At 32.8% G+C, this 22,989-nt stretch overlaps 1 protein-coding gene across 1 annotated transcript; it reads right to left on the reverse strand.

Annotated features, from left to right (window-relative positions):
* Positions 1-13,664: 13,664 nt before the first annotated feature.
* On the reverse strand, positions 13,665-20,936 carry LOC116771341 (segmentation protein Runt-like). The gene is made up of 3 exons (XM_032663174.2): positions 20,156-20,936; positions 16,305-16,439; positions 13,665-14,734 (listed from the first exon to the last, which is right to left on the reverse strand). The coding sequence occupies exons 1-3, from the start codon at positions 20,601-20,603 to the stop codon at positions 14,094-14,096; spliced, it is 1,224 nt and encodes a 407-aa protein (XP_032519065.1). The 5' UTR covers positions 20,604-20,936; the 3' UTR covers positions 13,665-14,093.
* Positions 20,937-22,989: the final 2,053 nt, after the last annotated feature.

Genomic DNA, 22,989 nt, shown 5'->3' on the forward strand with positions numbered 1-22,989 from the left:
ACTGTTATGTTTATTTAAAATAATTTAAATATTTACTAAATTAAAGAGCTTCGTTGGTAATGAAAAAAGACATAAAATGAGTTCTTTATTTTCAGTTTCTATATCGATGACTATGATATTACATTATAAAATGTTGTATACGAAACAACTGTTGCGTTTCCAGATTCTTTCAAAAAAGTTGCATTCCAAGTATTTTAGGTATAACGTATTTAATTGTTACGGATGCGTTCATGAAATTTAAATAATTATATTTGACAGTCCATACATAAGTAAAATTTGAAAAAAAATATATGATTTGTTTTGTCCTGAATCCATTTGTATTACGACTTATGCATGATTATATATATTTCAAGGAACTATTTTTATAGATGCGTGTGCGTGATAGTTTGACGGATATTCATAGTCGACTGCATGGGATGCTGCGATCGATCCCCCTCGAACGCGCCCCTTATTGAAAATTATAACAATGGCACACCGCGCTCGCCCTCTTAACACTCACTGATTTCGGCGGAGCATTGTGGATGAGGCTGTAATAAAATATTTATTCTTTGTTATCAGAATATATTCGTTTATAAAAAATATATTGAACACCATGCAAGCTACTTAACTTTTAAATAATATTTCCCATATAAAATTCTTTAAAATCACAATCGTACTTTTTAATGACACTTCTGAAATACTTATTTAAGACCAAAATTCATTGAATTTTTTAGCAAAAATGTTTTAAGTCCATTAATACACACATAAGTTTTATAGTACTACCTTTTTTTGGTAAATATTAAAACGTTATATGAATTTTTCTAAAATATAAAAGCGAAGATCGTATCCATACAGCCGAGGAGCGTGTTAATATCGGCGAGGGCGGGTTGCACGGATTATAATGAGGCACAGCCCCAATAAGTATTTTCGACATGCGTCGCCGTCACCCGACAAACATTCGGGCCGGGGTCGAAGGGAACTTCGCAAATTGCAATCGCTACCAAATTCACTGGCCGTGTCACGCCACTTTAAGCTCTATGTGACGGTTTGTCACGTCGCTTTTATAAATTTCCTCAGTTAATTAGTTATTAATTATTATTTTTTTACTATATAATAATAATGATTATAAGAGCGACAGTTTAGTCATCACTTTATAGAGTTATTTATGCATTTTATTTTGAGTTAGCTACTGATTAGATTTCTATTTTTAGTGTATTTTATGAACGAAATACAATTTGTCTACTACGTTGTGAGTGTAGTTTATATAATGGATTTGTACTTATATATATAAAATTTCAGCTAATTTAAATTCATGTTAAATCAATGAGTGATGGCAAACTCGTATATATTGTTTTGGATCTACATCCAAGCAGAGGTTCGAAAATCAAAGCTTGTATTTTTAAAAGGATTATAGAAAATTAAAAATAAATGCAATTTAAGTAACAAAGCGGATTTTATGAAAATTTTCAGACAACCTGTAACTAAGTATGTTTATTTGAACTCTTTGACGTAGTAGATTAAAAAAAACTGTCAAGGCACGCGTCATAGTTTTTTAGTTCCAAATTTAAATGTATTATTACCGAGCTTCGTGGAAGACTGTTGACAAAATAGTGTAACTAATTTCATTTTGCTGTCGCGTGGGTGCAATAAACGGCCCACAATGCGGCAGGCTTCGTATGTCATTAGCAAGAGGAATCTGTCATTGTAGCTCTGATACTGGGAATGTTAAAAAGAATTCGCCTTTGTCAAGTTTCAATAATGCATTGTCACATTGTTTTTAGCACGACTTTGTATGATTGTTAGGAAGTTAAATGTTGTTAAATCTATTGTGTGAATTTTTGTCTCTATTGTCTATGATTTCAGGGTGTTGTGTGTGTATGGGTTGTTGTAGTTGCATAGAATTGGTTCGTTTATTAGTGACGACAGGGATCTGTCAGGGTTTGATTGAGGTGTCACCGACGATGTTCATAGTCGAATTAGCAACACCTTCATTGTGAGGCAGGTTGTTATTATTAAATCTACAAACGTACGTTGCTCTAATGATTCAGGATGTAAAAAATTTAAATGCTTTCAAGTTTTTTTGTTAAGTTTATATGAAATTTAAATATTTTAAAACTCACTTTATAAACTTAAGTAATTCAGTTACATTAAGTAATATGTAAAGATTGGCTAATAGGTTTATTTAGACATTCATAAAAAAAAATTAACCGCCCTCCGTCTTATAGACTAAATATTTTTTTAAAGAAATACTCAGTACTCTAGAATAAGGACTATATATTAATAATACTTTTAGTAATACAGAAAAAGTTTAAATTTTCGTCAATAAACGTAAACTTTAGAATAAAAATTGTGAAATCTGAGACAATATTTACAAAAACGTTTCTTGTATTGCAAAAATGACAAAGACATAAACAATAGGGTAACACCAGTGGCTAAAATAATAACATTTATGACAACAGAAGCTCTACGGAGAAATGCAGAAAAAAAATACCAGTATGGAGTTTTAATTTTCTTTATTCTGAATATTTACCATTTCTATAGTTAATAAAAAAATAAAACAAATAATAATGTAAAACAAAATTTAATTAAAGTGAATTTCAGTTATTTTTTACCTATAAGTTACTAATTGGGAGTGTTGAAATAGTTGTTTAAATATAATATCAAGCGAAACAAACAGAATTAGATTATATATACATATATATTAATTTAAAACAGATATTTACCAGGATAAACAGTTAAAAATATATAAAACAAGAGACGTCAAAGAATTACAATGATCAAAACAAATGTCCGTTCAATACCAGTTTGTTTTGTTTAATTGTAACTAACGGCACATTACAGCAATTTCTTCCTTCACCGTTGCTCAAACTTAACAAGTGGTTAACGGTAACTACGTCACTACACCGTTAACATAATAAAACTAACGGAATGCACTACATTCAACCCTTTGGACAGTAATTACACAAGGAACCGTAATATCGGTAACAGTTATACAAATTTAGTGGAAAGAAAGTAACAATAAACTTTCTCCGAAGGAACGGTCTAGTTGTTTGTTGCCTAGACGACGAGCGTGACGAATTAAGAGATGCATTGTGATTGTATATTGACCAGTGCTATATATAAAACTGTGTTTAAATAATTTCACATGAGATTACTATGATTTCAAGTGAATATATCATTATACATGTTCTTAACTTAGGCTATTATATCGTTAGTATTAATATTAAGATAAGTTGAAAAGTCTCGGCTGTAGTCCTATCTATGCTTTATGTCCATAGTTATTTTTCGAAAGATAAACTAACCATTGTATATTATGATGTAAAATTACCTTGATTATTATAATACTAAATTTCTCTCTAGTTTTATGTTTTTCACGTATAATGTGGTCAGTTCGAGTTTAATTAGGGCTATGGCCGTTAATTCATATATATTACGTTCGTAGGTTGACGAGGCGATTATCAGAGCTTACGAATGTTTGCTGTCGGCTTCCTGACTGAGCCGATATCAAATATTGACACTGCTGAAGTTATTAGGCCACTTACACATTAGGATACTAAGATGAATAATTACTTAAGCATGGTTCACTAACGGTGTACATAGTTGTAGTATTCTATTGCTACCTCCAACTAATCAAGTAGATAAAGGTTTAAATTTTAAGTACGTTCTCATAATTGCTTGTTGCTGTAACTCATGTCCACTTCACTCACTTTTACAAATTTCCATTACCTTGTATACAATCTATTCTACAACCTAGTCCAATAAATTATATTACTATATATAACTATAATTTACTGGACTAGGTTTTGAGGAGCTTAAAATGTCATAACATGTGTCTTAGGCGACGTTTTTCCGAGATGAATTACAAAAAATATGGTGTGTCTTGAATAAAATCTAATTTAATCTAAATAATCTGTACAAGGCAACAACAAGTCGCTCCCCTAAATCTGTAGGATCTCAAGATAAATCGACCGTAATCCCAAACGACCTATGCAACTACTGAGATCTGAATTTAACTTATTTGGGGGATTACAATGATTTTTATAACACAGAAGCTAACAAGGAAACGATAATATGGAACGCTCGTACAAATCTCATTAATGTTATACCCATTTGTTTAGGTAAACCGAATAAATTTATTGGCCTTTAATCGATTAAAAATGTCATCATAAGAGACGAATATCATCGGATGCAAAAAATATTTGTGAAACTTAAATTATAAAGCATTCAGAAAGTTAAAATAATTAAATTTATCGAATTCAAGAAGACATATTGAAATCGGTTCAAGCAAAACATATACAAAAATACAAGTAAGCTGTTTGTAAAGCAGACATTTTCTGAACTTGTTTTGTACATAACAAAATATTATTTACTTATACTCGGGGGACAGCTATGAGAGTTTTATTTATAAGTAATAATTTATCATAGGTAAGGTCAGTGGGTTTGACGTCTAAAGCAGAGTATAACTCAAATACAGAGAACTTAATGTCCATGGTTTGTTGACAAAATCAAACATAATATATATATATATTGTAAGCAACACCAGTATTTGAAACATTCAATATTGTGTATGAAAGCTTGTGGAAATACGAAATATGTTTATTAATCTAAAAAAATAATATAACTTGTCTTTATCCTATCCTTATCTCGTTGGATATCTGGGTCAAAAAATTGCACATATATTATGAGAGCACTGTAGCCTTATATGTACGATGTAAATAAAAAAACGAAAATTAATTAATTATATGTTACAAAAACATTAGTAATACTTAATTAATATTGAAAATTCTGTTAAAATTATCCCATATTAAATTAATTCTTGGTCATACAATTCATTATATTTTGCATACAAATAATGTATTTTTTTTTATATGTTTTTTTTTACTATTCAATGTCTATGGTTACTTTATTTTCACTCCCACATAGACCGGTAGAGTGATTGTTTACAAAAATAAACTTGTTCCATCGATTAACGTATGAATTTATTTATAGCCCGCCTTATTCATTTATAATCAGCTACAACGGGACGTCGATGTACCTTTATTGTACCTTTGTAAATAGGCACCGGAAAGAGCAATCGGCATTATTTTATTTCAAAAGTGTTCCGAATTGCTATCGATCGGTATCCGTCTCGTTCGCCGCTGGACGTCAGTGTTAATTCATACACGGCTCGTTAATTTTCCTTAACGCCCGTTGATGGCGCCACCGCGCTAATGAATTTCAATTTGTTACCGCGGTCTGAAAAAAAAGCGTCCTGATATTAGGCTGGTTGAAATTTTTTTTTAGTCTGTGATTTTACATACTGCCTCATTTCTAGGTTTAACTTGATGTGAAAATAAATGAATTTATATGTAAGTTTTTAATGTATGATTTTTGTATTTAAATAACTATATTCCAAAAATAAAAGTCATATTTAACAAATAATAGGTTATTACAAAAAAAAGACTAATTTTTCATTTTTTTTTATTGCAGGATGAATGAAATTGAATTCTTTTTACTTATATTTCATTTATATATTATTTGTAAAAAATACCAGAAATATTTAATAAAAAAAAAATATACACATCGGTTTTTCCGGAAAATATAAATATACACATTATTAAGAATAAACGATCTTAACGCAGACTAGACTTCAATTTATAAAAACTTAAGGATTTTTTCATAAAAAAATATTAACCTACCTAAGAAGTTATTTGAACTATAAAGCTATTAAAATAGTACTGTATTATGACGTAAGGGTAGACTGTTAATAGAAAAGAAATGTAATTTAAATTTAGAACAACAATAATAATTAAACAGACGCCTTTATTTCATTCAACCAACTCCTTCGTGTTTCCTTCACGTAGTACTCAAGATTATAATTCGCCTAACAAATAAAAACGGTAACATTGGCAAAATATTCCAGCATGCTAGTGCGAATGAAGGTATAGCTTTAAAAAAGTAAATTTAGAGCCTAAGAGATTATTGTCTATTTCATATTAAAAAGAATTGCATATAGTGTCCCACGTAAGGAACATAATTTAAGTGGTTCATTTTCGCATATTTATTGAACGAATAATTTTGAAGTTTGACAAAATTAGGATTTTCGTATATACTACGTGGTCTTATTCCACGATTGCTGCAAAGGAACCGAAACGTCAGACGTATGTAGTTTTAAAATTCAGTTTTATTAAAATGAATTCGAATGAAAATATAACAGAGGTATTATTAGTTTTGAAATTTTAGTAAAAAGATCTTTTATTTATTTTATCTCAAGAAAAATCGATTTTATTTTGTAATTTTTGTATAAAAATGTCATTATATATCTTTTCTTTTAATATTTATAAAAATATAACCACAGACATCTAACCACTTCAATTATTAATTGAAATTATTTTTTAGAAGAAGAGTTAAAATTATGCTGCATAAAATAAATTAAATGGGCCCATAAATAGTTGCTTTTATTATAAGATAATGTGAATGACAAAAACTATTGACAATGTTTTAGTAACTTTATATAAAATAATATAAATGTATTACTAAAGAACTTTAACTTCAAATAATATTTTAATCAAATTATATTATACCTGTTTTATGATAATTTTATATAATCTTTGAAAAACTAGTCTATGATCACAACTTCATGGTGACATATTATATATTAAATGTCTATTAAACTAAGTATAATCTGTCACCGAACTAAAATATCCTATATATAATCTGTGTACACAATACACAGCGTATAATACGAACAAACTAGTTTACACATTTATAAAACTCTATTATCTTTCGCATTCACTATATTTGTACTTTAGTAATATAGTTGTTATTTTATATGTAAAATTGATAAAACGTCAGGTAGACCATAAGAAAGCCACTCAATTCTGAAACACCCGCAGTACGTAAGCGTAGCGGCAGGGACTCATTCGAATTCGCGGGCTCACCTGTTAGCAAATTGAATAATGCGAGGAGGCGGCGAAGTTATGGTAATGCAGCACATGGCTGAAATTTATAAAAAAGTTTTCATCATATTGAAGTACGTAATAAGTTGCGGTTTTATTATATTCAAATAGATTTGGACAACTTCCTTGGCATTTTTGTCTTAGGATTTGTTTAATAAGTTTGTAAAGGTCATTGAACTATCAATCATTGATAACGTTTTATGTTCGTAGTTTCTGTGAAGTTCTTATGTTCTGTTAGACAAAGCATAGGTTGTATATATTACATGAAATATCAAAGTTCTCAGCCCTTTGAGATGTAGCATCGGAATTAACAGATGGCCATTAATTTTCGTCTTATTTGCAAAAGTCCGAGAATATACAGAGATAGTTACATAAAGACGTCACCATAATAGTATTTTTTTAACATTTCCTAAATTAGTTTGCTCTCATTCGTTACAGAATCTTCGAAAATTGACTGCTCTTTCAATGTTTTATGTAAATTAGAAATTTTGTAAAAAAGCATTTGTTTTTGCTCCACTAATTTTGTTAATGGTTGGTACCTTTTTTGTATTATCTTACACAATATTTACATATAACGGTCACGGCGAAAGCTTTATTGCTTTAAAAAAATCGTTTCTAAGGAGCTCTACTTTTTACCAATAATAGAGCAGTTCTTTGTAACACCGCTCTACTTTTACCAAAGAATAGACAATTTTATATTGCTCAATATTCGCAATAAAACGTTACCGTTAGGTGTTAATGCAAAAATAAAAAAAATGTAACTGTCGGACTGTTAAAATAATAAAATAACTTAGGCTTCGCAGCACGCCTCACGCGGCTCGCCACATTTAACACAAATAATTTGTCTAAAGCCTGTGTAAACGTGAAAAAGCTTACCTTGGCTTGCTTTAATTAATATTATAACATATTGCCAGACTACATTCGTAATATTTTATGAAACGAAAATGTTTTTTTTGTACTTATTATTTTCATAACAATCAATGTATGTACTTACTGTACTTACTATGTATGTACTTACTATTTTCATAACAACCAATAGACATTTTATAACAGTTTGATAACTAAAAAAAAAATCCATACCGGTACATTTAATTTGAAATTAAATTAAAAAAATATACGGCATATATTTATGTGTTATATTAACAAAAATAATTAAAGTTCGATAAAATATTCAGGAATTTTTTTGTAATGGCTGGAATACTTTCATGTAACATTTTATTGATAAAAAATAACACAGTGATATTTATTTCGTTCACACAGAGTGTCAGGACTGGCTAGTATGTAATATTATGCGTAGTTTCTAACTGCCAATATAGAATCTATCTCAAATCGATTACATGCGAACAACAAGAACCCCGTCCCCTACCAAGGAGTTTGGCCAGTCGTAAATCATAACAAATATCTTGCTAACCCTTCGGTTACCGCCAGCTCCAAGTGCAGTTAATTGGGACCGGCCAGGGAAATTGGTCTGCTCTGCTAGCTTCCGCGAGTTAATGACTACGCCCAGTGGACGGACGGCAAAATCCATTACAATTTGTACATATGTGGGGTAAGATTTGGCAGTGGTTGATGGGTTGGTGATTTGATGCGAATAAAACTTTTAAATCTAGGTTAAATATAGTCCAGAATGCTTTTATACCAATAACGAGCCGTCATTTATTGTACATATTTGAAATGATTGTTGATTGATTGCCTTTTTTCAAATGTATGGGAATAAAAGAAATTACATATAGCGTCAATAGCATAATTACTTGCAAAATAGAGATTTTTTTTCAATGGTAAAAACTTTATTCTGTAGAAACCGATTTTAGGAAAGACCGGCAATATTGTTAAACTAATTAAAAACAGGTACAAGTTTCTTAAAATCGTTTGTACGGTAGCATTTTTTTCGATATTCTTTATAACCTACGAGAGTTAGTATAATGTTAAACAATATGAGGTCAGTCTTTACGTTTTATTGCACGCCTTTAACTTACGCCGCCCTGCCAGGCATTCTTTGTAAGCTTTCTTTTGGACACTTTGTTTGGACTTAATTAGTCTTTTGGTCGACTAAATCCCGCAGATGCTTCCTTCACAGTTTTACTATCAGAATATACATATTTAATAATAAGCGATTTAATTTTATTTAAACGTAATAGTATTAAGTTTTTGTATATATATATATACAAACTCAAAACATATCTTAATTATCACATAGAAAATAATTTATTTTTTAACCCCATTTTCTATTTCCCGTTCCCAATTCATCCGCTTGCGCCATCCAGTTACGATTCGCTTCATTAAGGGTTCGAAGTATTTCTGGCGGATTTAATATTTTTCTGATTCGGTTCGGACGTAAGGAACGGAATAAATATTAATAATAAAGGAGGGTTTGCCTTGAAATTACGCTGCGAAGGCGCAGAGTGTTGACGATTCCTAATTTGACGTAATTTACATAGATTACGCCGGTTCGTTGAGTGCCAATCTTTTAAAGTGGCTTCTCATTTTGAGTTTCTTCCAGGCGCTTCAAATTTTATTATATTTTAAGGGTCTTTACAAACATTTCATACATAAATTACTTGCTTGGTTTGATATTTATTGATGTATTCGGATGTTCAATGCAATTAATTTTAACGCACAACATTTGTTTTATGTACAATCTCACATCAGAAGTGTCTTAATATGTAGATATATACAAATTATATGGATTTAAATGTACATAAGAAATTTTTTGATGTAAACATTACGTGTCGATTGTTATTTTTATGAAATTCAGTGACAGATATTTTGATTTTTTTTTTTCACTGACCTCTAGCCTAATCCCACCCCAACTCTGTCCGACGTTATCTCATGTTATTTTTTGACATTACCCTGTTTTGTCGGGGTCCGGGGTCGCATAAATCAAATTTATAGCCATTTTATACAAGCATTAAATTTTATCGGCGTGATTTCTTCTCTGGTCAATAGTCCAGTCAAGCCTCCTTCAACCCTGAATGTGGAGGGATAATAATATTGTAGTCATAGTCTGTAGCATTCTTTTATACTATCAAAGTTACACACTAAAGTTAAGTAACAATATATTCTAAAACTGCCAATATTAGTATAAACAGTTAATGAACAGGTTTGACCAAAAAAAATTATAATAAATAAGGCAATAAACGTGGTTTGTATTTGAGTTGCTAGGGTTAATTTAATTTTAGTTGAATTGTTAAAATAAAGTCTTCAAATGTGTCCAATCCCAGATCTGATCCCATTTTCAAATGTATCGTTTGAATGTTTGCCGTTAAAGGCGCCTGAGGCTCGGAAAATAAAGCTACATATGTAGATGTTATCGATATAGCCTTAGTACGGGTTTCAATAGTCAACCTTAACACGGAGAGTATTACAGTTTCCTATTCATATCTTTTTTGGGATAAACAGTTTTTTAAGTCTTTTAATGTACAACCTTCTGACTTTTTCATATATTGCTGTGTAAAAAAAATATACGGGAGATATGTCATTATCTCATAAGTTGAATTAATTGGAAGAAAAATATTTAAGTTTATAAAAAGACGTATTCTCATGGATGGGTTTATGCATTACTTAAAACGTTCACTATTGACACCATTTTGTATGTGGGTAGTGTGACATTGTTAGAATTTATAGCATACTATTTAATAATAATGTGATACTATTTTATATTTTTAGTATTTTATTAATATTAAAGTTATTATTATGATTATGTATGGAAAGAAAACATTTAGGTTAAACTCATAATATAGTCATATATACTTAATTAAGCAAACGTATCTACTTAATTTTAAGTAAATGAAAAAAAAAAAAAAAATATATATATATATATATATATATATATTTTCAATGTCAGTCCTTCTTAATAACGTTTTTATATGCTATGGCTTCATTCACACCGTAGTTGTGGAATATTGTGACAATGTCTAGCTTGTATTTAATGAACCAGTTATTGTATAATTTAGATTATTAAAGAAAAAAAGAATCAGTTTGTGTAATAGAATAATGATGATTTGTTTAAGGACTTATATTTTATTTTTACGGTCATCTATAACAAAACCTCAATAATGTTAGGTAACCTTCAAGTGTCAAACAAACTGATAAAGGGAAATTAGATGAGTTATGAGTTCAAAGCGAACGAATATAGCCATAGCATAAAAAATATAGAGTTATTTTAAAATAATAACTCATTCCGATGTATATGAATAATACACAATTAAAAAAAAATACATTATAAAAGATATACAATCCCCCTCTTATTTATAAATTTACATTAATATGTATACTTGTAAATATTTCAATTAATAAACATGTATTTGACACCATTGTAAGTATTGTGCATATTATGATTATGTATAAATGTGATAGTTTGAATACACAGACATTGTCAATTACCCAATTATTATTTTTTTCACAGAAAAGTTTTTTGGTTAAAAAAAATATTAAAAATTTTTCAAGTAATATTAGTTGGAGGATTACTTTGTGATTAAACTTGCAGATACTTAAGAGTAATACGAAAAAAACAAAAAATAATTATATTATTTAATATTATTGTTCGTTTGGTCAATGAAAATTCTTTATATTCCTGTATGTTAGTCGGATAACTACACAAAAAGTAGATACGTTTCTATAAAGTTTGGTATTTAGGTAGCAAATTCTGTTATACTTAACATTTAATATTAATTCGTTTCAAAAATTCCTTAGCTAGCGGAGGTGTATAGAAAAATATAAGTGAAAATAAATAAAAATTCCTTTGAAAATGAATGAAAAGCTAAACCTCAATGAGGTAGTAAAAAAAAAACGGAACCACAGTTAGACTGAAACTGACATGGCTAACTTTTTATAAAAATTATGTCTCAGTTTTATAATAAAAATATCAAATATCCTTATAAAACATATACGCATTATATTGCATATTTGAATACCTTATAGTATTGTTAAAACGATTTTATAAAGAGAAATCGCGGCAACAAAATACGTATCTATCGAAAGCTCGCTTGTACATAGAAAAGGTTTCATTTAGATTTTTGTTTTTTCTTTCATGGATGGAACAATAAAAGCACGTGGCAATCTTATCGATATATCCTGTCGCGTCCGGCCCGGAGGCGGGCTTAGCCGCATCCGTACCTAAGTAACGATGTCTGTATAAAATATTTTTGGAAACCTTTTAAAATAAAATAAAAAAAATATTCCATAGGTGCGAATCTAGATTATATTTAATTAAGCTAGCTTCATTTACAGCCAATTTTATTCGATTTAATTTAAATGAACTTTGTAATTACGCGATTGTTAATTTAAGTTAATTCGTTAGTAATCTTTTTAAAGGTAAACGTTGCAAGCCAATTAACCACCTCAGTTTGTAGCATATTTCAGTGAGTAGGTATACTAATAAAAATATGCTTTCAACTTAATAGTCTCGAATTGCTTGAATTATAAATCGTAACAAATATTATCCTGTCTGCTATATAAAAAATCCGATATAGTCTAAATTTAAATTAAAAAAATTAAAATTTAAGCATGTAAAAATACTTAAATATTTTATGGTCTGTTACAACACATATCTGAGAGTAATAATTAAAACTAAAAGCACACAATAATCGAGGCTCAAACGAGATCCCTAATTCTAAATACACTCATGCTGTCTGGCCATAGCTTTTTAATACACCCAAATAGGATCCGCATGTAATGTATGGAGTCGTTTTCACCCAAAAAGTGAATCATAAAGTCTACGGTGAGATAGGAATCAAAGGCCGGCATAATGAGGGGCCTCTATTCATGTGCTTCAGCATGACGTACGAGATAAGACATCAATACATTGAAAGTAATTATGATTATTGATTACCAGATAAGTAGATTTGTGGTGCACAAGCAGCAATTTTTGATTTGTTAGTTGACTTTTTCAAATATGACTAACATATAACGTAATTAACTGATGCCTTAGAATGGTAGTATAGTAGAATAAATTTTTTTTAGTATTTGTCCTTTTATATTATATTCAAGTTTATTGTTTGTTTAATAGTCATTGTGTTATGAAAAATACATTCTATCCTATATATAGGATTGATGGTAATGTGTAATTGTATACACTTTTCTAGTATATATGTTTGTCAGCCAGGCGTTGTTTGAGGAGTGGGTGCCTGACCGCGGGGCGCAGGGTGCAATCAGCTAACCGGATCAGCTCGCAAACACAATTGATAGTCATCACCTACCTCCATACCACCGGATTTATACACCTTCACTAAACTTATATGCAGGTTATTTACATGTTTTATAGAATATGATATAGAGTTGACGCTCTGTTTGTTATAACTTCGTAGATAACTAGTACGTTGAATTGTGTAAAGCAAATCAGAGAATTTTCAACTAATAAGTATTATTAAGTGACATGGAAAGGAATAAAAGGGCAAATAGTGATGTTAAATTGAGTAATTTTACGTCAATGATGATTTCTCTACGATTGTGTTGTCGAGTGGCACATAGTTAATTAGTTACTATTGAACACGTGCATGACACGTTCAACGCACAGACGTAAACAATTTTTAATGGGTATGTATGTCTATGTGTATGTATAGACAATATGCGAAATGGAAACAAATTTTTTTTATCTATGAACTGATTTGGCTTGACATTAAAACCTTTTTCATATCTATTTCTTAACATTTGATTATGTGAAAGTATATATATATATATATACTATATAGTGAAATAAAATTGAAAACAAATATTATATTTCTCATTTTTTTTTTTATATTTGGACCTACGTATTTACATTTCTGGCGACATTTTTATATTATACACGTAATGTACACTAATAATAAATACATTTACATTTTATACAAATAAAGATTAAAATTTTTTTCTAAATAAGATATAGTCAGTCAATTCGAAGGTTAACAATGAGTGTCTAAATTAAATCTATAATTACAATTTGCATACATACGATAATAACGACGAAATAATTTTAAATGCATCCATTTTATAATAAAAAGCTTTAACAACGCCCGTAACAACTATACCGTTATTATATTACAATTTAAATTAGTGACTTCTAGCAACGAAGTCTTTATGAACTAAATATTCTATAACTATTAATAAATATATATCGTTTTGATATACCTACAATATTTACAAGCTCGTTTTATCACAATTCAATACTTCCACTCACGGCTAGTCACTAGAACATGTTTGTTAATACGGTCGCCATACTGATTTATGCGTTGATATAGCACCGTTGGAAATTTTCGTCGACGTCGGACTAGTCGATAGAACTCGCGTAGTACGATGTAAAGGTGCTTTGAGTTCATTACGTACACGAGGTCGATCCGATACGGTTGAATCTGCAGCTTGCACTTGCTTCATCTCCTGGAGCTCAACGTTCGCTGGTCGCGTGGGATGGAAAGCTGATTTCACGACTTCTATCTGTTCCTCATCCGATTCGTCGGATATTGTTGCTTCGTGTGTTGAATTAATTTCAGATTTAGAATCAGCTTTCGACCTTGGACTGGTATTTATAACGCTTCGTGGGCTGCCGCTCTGTCTACTGCTTGTTGGAGACAATCGAGCGCTTGAAGTGTCTATCGATAAGACGTTGCTTTGGAAATGCCTTAGAGCGTCATAAGGACTGACGCCATTTTTTATATCTTGCGGTAAATTTTTCAGTGCAAGGTCCGCCGGATGAGGAGAAAATGGCAGCATCCCGTTCGGTGGTAAAAATGCCCCTGGCGGTGGTATCAGTCCACCTGGAGGTAAAGTTCCCATCATTGGAGGAAACGGAAACAGTTCGGCTCCTGGTAACGCAACTGGAGGAGTAGTAATTGGCGCCGCTCCACCTTTAACAAAAAGAAAGCCAATTTAGAAATCAATAAAAATGCTTTAGAATGCAGCTTCTGCTGTCTGATTTAACATGACGTAATATGAGAGACGAGCCCCTAGGGATAGCCTGGGGTACGCGGCACTCTGCTGATTCCCTGAACAACGAGGGTGCATAATCGTACTAAGGATAATGTACAATCTGTAGGCGTTTAAAGGCGGCTTCATCGAAAGGGATGTTTTTTTAGTACGATATTGTGAGGGTGAGGGTTCAATATTTATTTATCTGAACGTAACGTCGTTCTTTACGATCCAGACACGACATTTCAACTTAATTCGAGCTGGTGTGTGTCTCCTGTATTGTGAGTGGATAGCGCATTAGCAATGCCAGGCACGTGTGAGGTGTTGCATCGGACACATTCGTACAAAGCCGGATCTATCGCGATAAGGAAGTTCGCTATCTCCGCACAGGTAGGACAAAGAGGACTCGAAACGTGAAATTTTCATTAGTAGCAGTGTTCAAAAGTTTTTGTAGTCGTACGAGCTTTGATTCTCGATAAGTGTAAGAGAGGCGAGTGCATAAAAAGGACACGATGGAGGCGCAGATTGGGCCACAAAGAGCGCGTAGGTGCTGCGCTTGTATCTCTTTTACACTTTTTTATATTTGCAGCAGTGGCAGTGGTGCTCAGACCACTTTAAAAGGCAAAGAGGGTGGGTGGGGTCGTAACTAGGGGGTAATTTGGTGAGGTGGGGGCCAATATCGGCGTCGAGCCTGATTGAGGTGATCCCGGCGTCCAGATTTGAAACGGTTTTATTAAAAGTGCTACAATTATTATTATAACATAACGTAATTATAGGTGGGATAAGATTAAATGTATATGATTCATTATACTCATTATATTCAGTAAGCAAAGAAATAAATGTCGTAAATGAAAGTTAGGTGCGTGTAATTGTCTAGGATTATTGTAAGTTCGTAACAAAGTTGACGGAGCTTATTCAAAGTGTAACTTAGGAGGGTTTTAATAAAATTCGGTAGGTGTTAGAGTACATCGTTGCTCGCGTTTCAACGTCGGAAACAAAAAGTGGCTGGCGGCGCGGTCGCCTACATTGGAATAAAATTGACTCCACACTCTCTCGAACGAGAAGGCGGTGCTTTTTATACTTTTTCTACTACACCCCCACTTCCCCCGGCGGACGGACTTCAGCGGGTGGTTTTGCTTTGGTCGAGCCGGTGTTGTTTTGCAGCCTTCAAGAGCCGCTTCTTTTATTTGAACCTTTACGCTGTACGGCCTTGAGGGGTGGTTCCGTTGCGAGCAACATGTTTTTCGAGTGTTGTTTGTTAAATCGGGAATTTTTAAATTAACGAATGCCAAATAATCCGTCGATTGGAAGTTTAATGGAAACCGGTAACAACAAATATCAGATATCGAGCTATATAACTTTTCATTTTACATAAGCTAGATATTTCCTCGCAACATTTTTTTAACAACCTATGTAGTTAACTGCATTTAGCCTATGATTCCGTATATTTTATTTTAAATACACAATATTAAAAGCTCTACATAATAAAGGTTTTTTAGCTGAAATTACCTTTAATAAGAGCTTGATCTCTTAGCTGTGGCGGTCTGAAGTAATCAGCCCAAGCGTAATTTAAATATGCTGCGTCCAACCAGCCAGGATTCAGCAGGAACGGGTTAAATGCTCCCGGGTGTCCATATCCATAATCTATAACAACGAAAAAAGATACTTAATAACAAAAAAATATATCATTTTATTATTTGTCTATAATATATGTATATAGGTATGTGAAAGAGTAGAAGAATTGCTTTAAGTTATAATCAATCTTAAATTGGCAAGAAGTCGCAATCATTGTCTGACAAAGGAAAGCCGTAAAGGCGGCGACACACGCTCTGTGTTTACCACGTCCGCCGACTATATCAAGGCTTGTATACAAAACGAGATGGTTTACTACTGCATTTGGACGGCATCTCTGTGCCATACAATTTTATGATCCCTCAGCATAGCTTTGCTTATCGTCTTACAACTAGCAAAACGCTTTTTTATTTGTTTAATCCATAGCCTGATGAAGACGCCACTGCCAACGGTTATTTTTGTTTTACGGCCGCTTTTAATCCGGTCGCGACCCATCTCAATCGATGAGATCAGGTGTATCGACTTTTTTATTACAGGATTAGCTGTTTACGAGCACTTTGTCTACTTTGTTTTGAGTTAACAAACATTGTTTAGTGACTCTTAGATGTTTAATGTTGCGCAAGATTTTAAGTTTACAGTCTAAATTTGTGCGCAATCCAAACACAATGCCAGTTATCTCACGTCCTTGTTAGCCGATATATAATCAGGTGTGTAGACATTTTTATTGCGCACTAAGAATGTTTACAGAAGCAATCGCTTTATTTCTGTTCAGAATCTTTTAAGATCCGAGATTAGCGAGTGTTTCAAGCAAGCTTTTCCCAAATCGCGGGCGTTTTAAATTAAGAACGTGATGGATGGTCCGCGGCGCTGTCACGTGCCAGTGTGGAGAGCAGCTCCGCCATCATGCTACATAATAAGTTAAATGTGGAACTCGGAAATGGCCGCTCCATTTGTTAATGCCAGTATTCAATTAAATTCGGTTCCCCAACCCTTTGCACATGCGGGTTTCTCAATATTAATACAACGATCCCTAAATGCTCAGACGTTTTTGATTAATAAATGATACTTTAGTCGGGAGTATTTTAAATTAGGAGTAATGTGGAGTACGATGATTCGTTACTGAAAGAATTGAAGAGTAAAAGAGTTCGTCACCCACTAATATCATGCTGATGTGGTAATAAAGACATAAGTGATATACGAATGATAAGTCAAAATAGGCGTTAAATTTCTCATAATAAGAGAGAAGATCGTCTGTTATATCAAATTAATGTGTAAGACGCGTTGGGCTCGTGAATAAATTGAATCAGAGTTATTGCTCATAACACGACGGTGTCTTATGACAAACACCGCATTTATATTATCCCAGTCTTTATTGTCTCGGTTTATGTCGGACGTTGGAATTGATTGAAATAAATCATGTTTATTCGACATATTTTTAGCAATTCTATTACGAAAACCGTAACATTACGATATATTATTTAGTTGAACCGTAATAAAACAATTACGATAAATATAATTATTGTCATAAGGGTTCAGGAATGTTCAGGAATTGAAAACTATCGGTGGTAAATCCTAACACGAGTGGGTTATGAGGGTCGCTGGCTGTGACGTTTCAGCAGTGGAAGGACATAAAATTCATACTTTATATTCAACGGGCTGGCGGGGACATCAAACGGAGTTTACGGCGGGCCCTGAGACTGTTTACATCTGTTGTAAGACGCCGCACCATTGAAATGTTAACCGCTTGTACACCGAGTATCGCATTTAGTTTACGTTTTAAAGAATTAATTATTGAATACGAGAGGATATTATAATTTTTCTTTAGTCGTTATAGTTATAATTTAATAAAATTACGATCTATATGATCATAGTAGTTCGCTATTCGTAAATTGTTTGATTTTATCGAACAAAAAATCAGGATGTGTTTTCATCGACAAATGTTATATCAATGAAATTTGAATAGATGTCAATTTTGATGCAATCTGTTAATAATTTAAATGTCATCATATTAATTAAATTCTAAACAAATCGCGTGATAATTATTTCTACAACACCATCGTCGGAGCCATCGGTATCGTTATTACCCCGTCTCTTTGATGTTTATTGTGTAGGATGTTATTTTTTCCGCATACTGTCTTTTTATTATTGACCAAAGTTTGGGCGTATCGGTTTGTTTATACAGACGGTCTCGGTGAACGTTACTACCGAAATAGATCTGTGGTGTCAAAAGTCGGTTGTTAGCGTATACATTTGTTAATTGATTCATTTCGAGGTGAATAATATATATAGATTAGCTATTTTTTGTTTTGACATTCGCGGTTATTCGTTTTGGAAATCAAACACCTAGTATTTTTTCGCTTGTTTCAGCTGTCAGTGCAAGTTTCTTATTGTTGTTTATATTATTTGACGGTACGTATGATAAAAAGACTAATTATATTTATATAACTGTGTCGTATGCTACGTTATATTAATTGTGTAATCTATATTGTAACTGTTCGTAAATATATATTTATTGAATAAATGAGAATGAATTTAATTTAAAAAAACAATTTTCATTTCATACCGAGGCCCGGACCTACAGATGTAGCTAAAGATATCGATTGAATTGAATTAATAAAGAAATAAAAATGAATCAATTTAAGCATACAATTAATCATACAGCAAATACTTCAACAAATCTCTAGATTTGGTTGTACTTAAATAAGAATTATGCTCCATTAAAACACCCTTTCAGTTTTATTTTAAAAGCTGCACCAATAACCGTTTGTAACTCCACATCAAAACATTGGAGACGTAGACAATCAGAGCTATTTCGAGAACTTCCCCGTTTGTTTGAGATTAAACGGAGCACCTAATTAATGTCCATGTGATTGAATGCCTGCGTTCTCACAATAATACAGATGTCAGGATTATATTTGTCTAGTCCGTAGGGAACTATATTTCTGTGATGACCCATATATTTAACTATAAAGAAAACTTAATAAAAAATATGAAAGCGCTCTTGTTTTAGACGAATTTAGGAGTCTCCAGGCTGTGAGTTATTTATACTTTTAAATCTAGTATATATGTATTTGATTTTTTAAATATTTTTTTCGTTAGTTACTTATTCCGAGAGAAATTTATATTTTAGCAATGATCAGTTTAAGCTACGATTTATTTTATATTATCATTCTCATATTGTAGTTTTTTTATTGACGTGAAGTGAATATGCATATTTATTGTCTGTCTGGGTAGCGTTTTATAATAGAATAAGTCAGAGGATTTGATATAAAACTATTTCGAATGTGGTCAAATGTTTGGGCCGCAAATCGTACTGCGGACTGGCTAACAGCCAACGCACGCGCATATGATATTTCTTCGTTTTATACTTTTTACTAAGCGATAAAAGTTTTTTTTACGTTACCCTGGCGTTAAAATTTTTTTTTTACTAATATTTCATTGAAACTAGCAGATATTTCGTCTGAACTGTTTTAATTTTACATCTCATAATAAACAAAAAATAATAATAATTGAATAATTTGTTTTTGAATAATATTTTTGACCCTTAATACGGTTAATATTCAACTTTGTATTACAAATATAAACCGTAATTTTAAGTTATAGTTAATTTGATTTATAAAAATGAAAGGTGGGTTTTTACTTTAGTTGTGTAGTTTTGCCGTAAATCATACAATTATTATAATAATATGAAAGAGAGTACATGAGCGCTATGGAGTTTAATAAAAATATTGAGGTACGTTGATATTACGTAGTCGCCAAAAAATGCATAGAAATAAAAGTCAACTTACTCTGTTTGGTTCTGGGTTCTCTCGGCCCGTCAACGGTGACTTTGATGGCCTTTGAGTAAGTTGCCACTTGTGAGGGAAAAGTACTGATGGTGATGGTGAGACTGAAGGACTTGCCTCGTCCACTTCGTCCCACAAACCTCAAATCATTGAATTTTGCCACTTGGTTTTTCATAACCGCCGTGCAGTTTCTCATTTCAGCCATAACGTTTTCATCATTTCCAGCCTTTATCGTAACTATAGTGCCATCCTGGACGTCGTCTAAGGCAACAACCTTGAAAGCCACAGGCAGAGACTTGTTCGACCTCCAGTGGCCGGGCAGAGCTGAGCATAATACAGCTGGTGAACCAGTCTGCACTAAGTCACCGTGGGTCTGGCGGTAGTACTCGTGGATGTGGGAGTAAACATCCGCCATCGTTGGTGTCGGAGGGCTTGCGTGCGGAAGGTGCATCGACTCCAGTTCACCCTCGAATACCTCTCCACACGCCACTAAAGTTCAGTATCACGCCACTAAAACACTCCGACGAAAAGTTTTTACGTACACGCGATCGTATTTCAAACTTCAAACTCGCGCCAAAGTGTGCATCACTCGGTAAAGTTGTGTAAAGAATGGGTGCGAGACGCGAGCCGTCTGCCGTGTACACCACTTGTTGGGCGCAAGACGCCGGGTGGGGACTCGGAGACTCGGAAAAATATACGGGCGAGCCGAGACCGCAGGCCGAAGACGCACGACGCGCAACGAAGCCGCGAAGGGACGCGTACTCGCTGGGAGTCAGTTTCGACTGATGACTGCGATACGACGCGACTTTTTCCGATGGTCAATATTTTGCGTTCGCGCGGTCGCCGCCCCCACCCGGGTGGAGGGCCCTACGTCTCGTAAAAAGCGGGAAGGAGACGAAGGGTGCGGGTAGCGCGGAGAGGCTGCGGGAACGAACGGGACGGCGGCGGTCGGACGCGGCGTTTTTATAAAAATACCGGCGGGAACGAGACGCCGCCGCGGCACCACACCGGTTGGAGAGGGATGTGAGCATTTTTTTGAATCACAGCGGTGACGTATCACGAGGTGGTGGTAATTAGGCCACGGGGCGGCGGGAAACCGCGACCGGTGCGAAAACCTATCAACGGGCTCATGAAAAATTATGATTTCCATGTTTGAATCGAATGCTTGATTCATGGCAGCACTTCATCTGGCCGATGCCTTTCAGAAGTTCCGATTGGGGTGTCATTGACATTGTTATCTTACAATAAATATTTCTGAATAAAGTTTTGTATAAAGCGTTATCAGCTAAATCTTTAAGAACTTGAGTGATCGAATATACAAGTTTATATAGTTTATTACTGTATATGGTATATAATTCAGTTAAATTTAGTCTTTTAAGTTCCGTGAGTAACCGCATGCGGTTAGCGTTGTGAGTGAGACGGCGTTATGGGCGTTACTGAGGCGGGGCGAACAAACTTGGACATAACTTCTGGTAGAGTTTCCCGCGCTATCGTTAACACGTTACGTACATCGATCATATCATTACTTCACGATATCCTTTTTTTTTGTTATTTGCATGAAATTTTACAGACAATGTTGACTTTGCAATGAAAAAATTGTACAGAACAAAATATGTGACATTTCAAAAATCTTATTGATAATAAGAAAATTTCTTTGTAATAATGTTAATATTTTTTTGATATTTTTATAAAGTTTGAATTAATAGCATTTGTATAGTTATATAAAATACAATCCCTGAACAATAATCATGTATCGTATTAAGATTTTGAATACATATTTGTTGACAAAGATTGTTCCTCTTTAGATCAAATTGTTATAACAATGTTGTTGAAGACAAAAAACTTTAGTAATTTGTATATATTAGTTTTTAAGAATTGAACTATGTAATGAATTGAAGTTAGGAATGTTATTAATATTACTTTTAATATTATTGTACCAATAAACATGGAAAAATAATTGTCTAACGAAAGGCGGGTCAATATTATTGATAAGGCGGTTTCTGCTTAACAATGAGGTAGCTCTTTCACCTAAACAAGACCATAAGGTTTATGACCCTTTGTTTCAGCCGGTTTCTTTGAACATTTTACATCGGCGGCCATATTGTTTTTTATGACAACCACAGATAAGATATAGTGTAGACATTTGTTTTAACAAAAGTACAAATTTTGCAAATGCCAATAGTTTTATGGCTTGCAATTCGCTAGTGGGTTAGTCGGTTTGTTGTAAAAATTGACTGGGTTATAAATTTCGTTTGAAATTGTAACCGTTTCTTGGTTTAAGAATATTTCGAAGTAGGTATAATATAAATGTATATTATTATATTATTATTATAGCTAGCATTATTATTAGGTATAGCTACATGTATATGAAATAACGACGGGTACTGGAGAATAATTTAATATAAAACATAACTATAAGGTTATGATTAAGTTTTTCTTCATATTCACTATAATACTTACATACGTATGTAGTTTCCTACGTGCATTTTCCTATTTACTTCAAACATCATCAGATACTTACAGAAAATTATAATAAATACTCTTTTAAACTATTTGTTTTGACAAGACGGCATATAATGAAAATAAATTAAGAAAATATTAAACTGCAATTTATTTTATAACAACGAAAATCTAACAAAGCCACAAAAGGATGTAAAATTAGAAAGTCAAAACAACGAGGGTTGATGACTAGATCTTTCTCACAGACGGAACCTCATTCAATTACAGCAATAAAAATAATATTGTAGGCAAACAACACTTTGAGGATGAAGCCGACAGCTACCGATCGGTTTGTGCAACTCACAAACAATGCGTGTGCGCACAAAGACTTCACCTTC

Source organism: Danaus plexippus, chromosome 17 (assembly GCF_018135715.1).
Source record: "Danaus plexippus chromosome 17, MEX_DaPlex, whole genome shotgun sequence".
Classification (NCBI taxonomy): Eukaryota; Metazoa; Arthropoda; class Insecta; order Lepidoptera; family Nymphalidae; genus Danaus; species Danaus plexippus.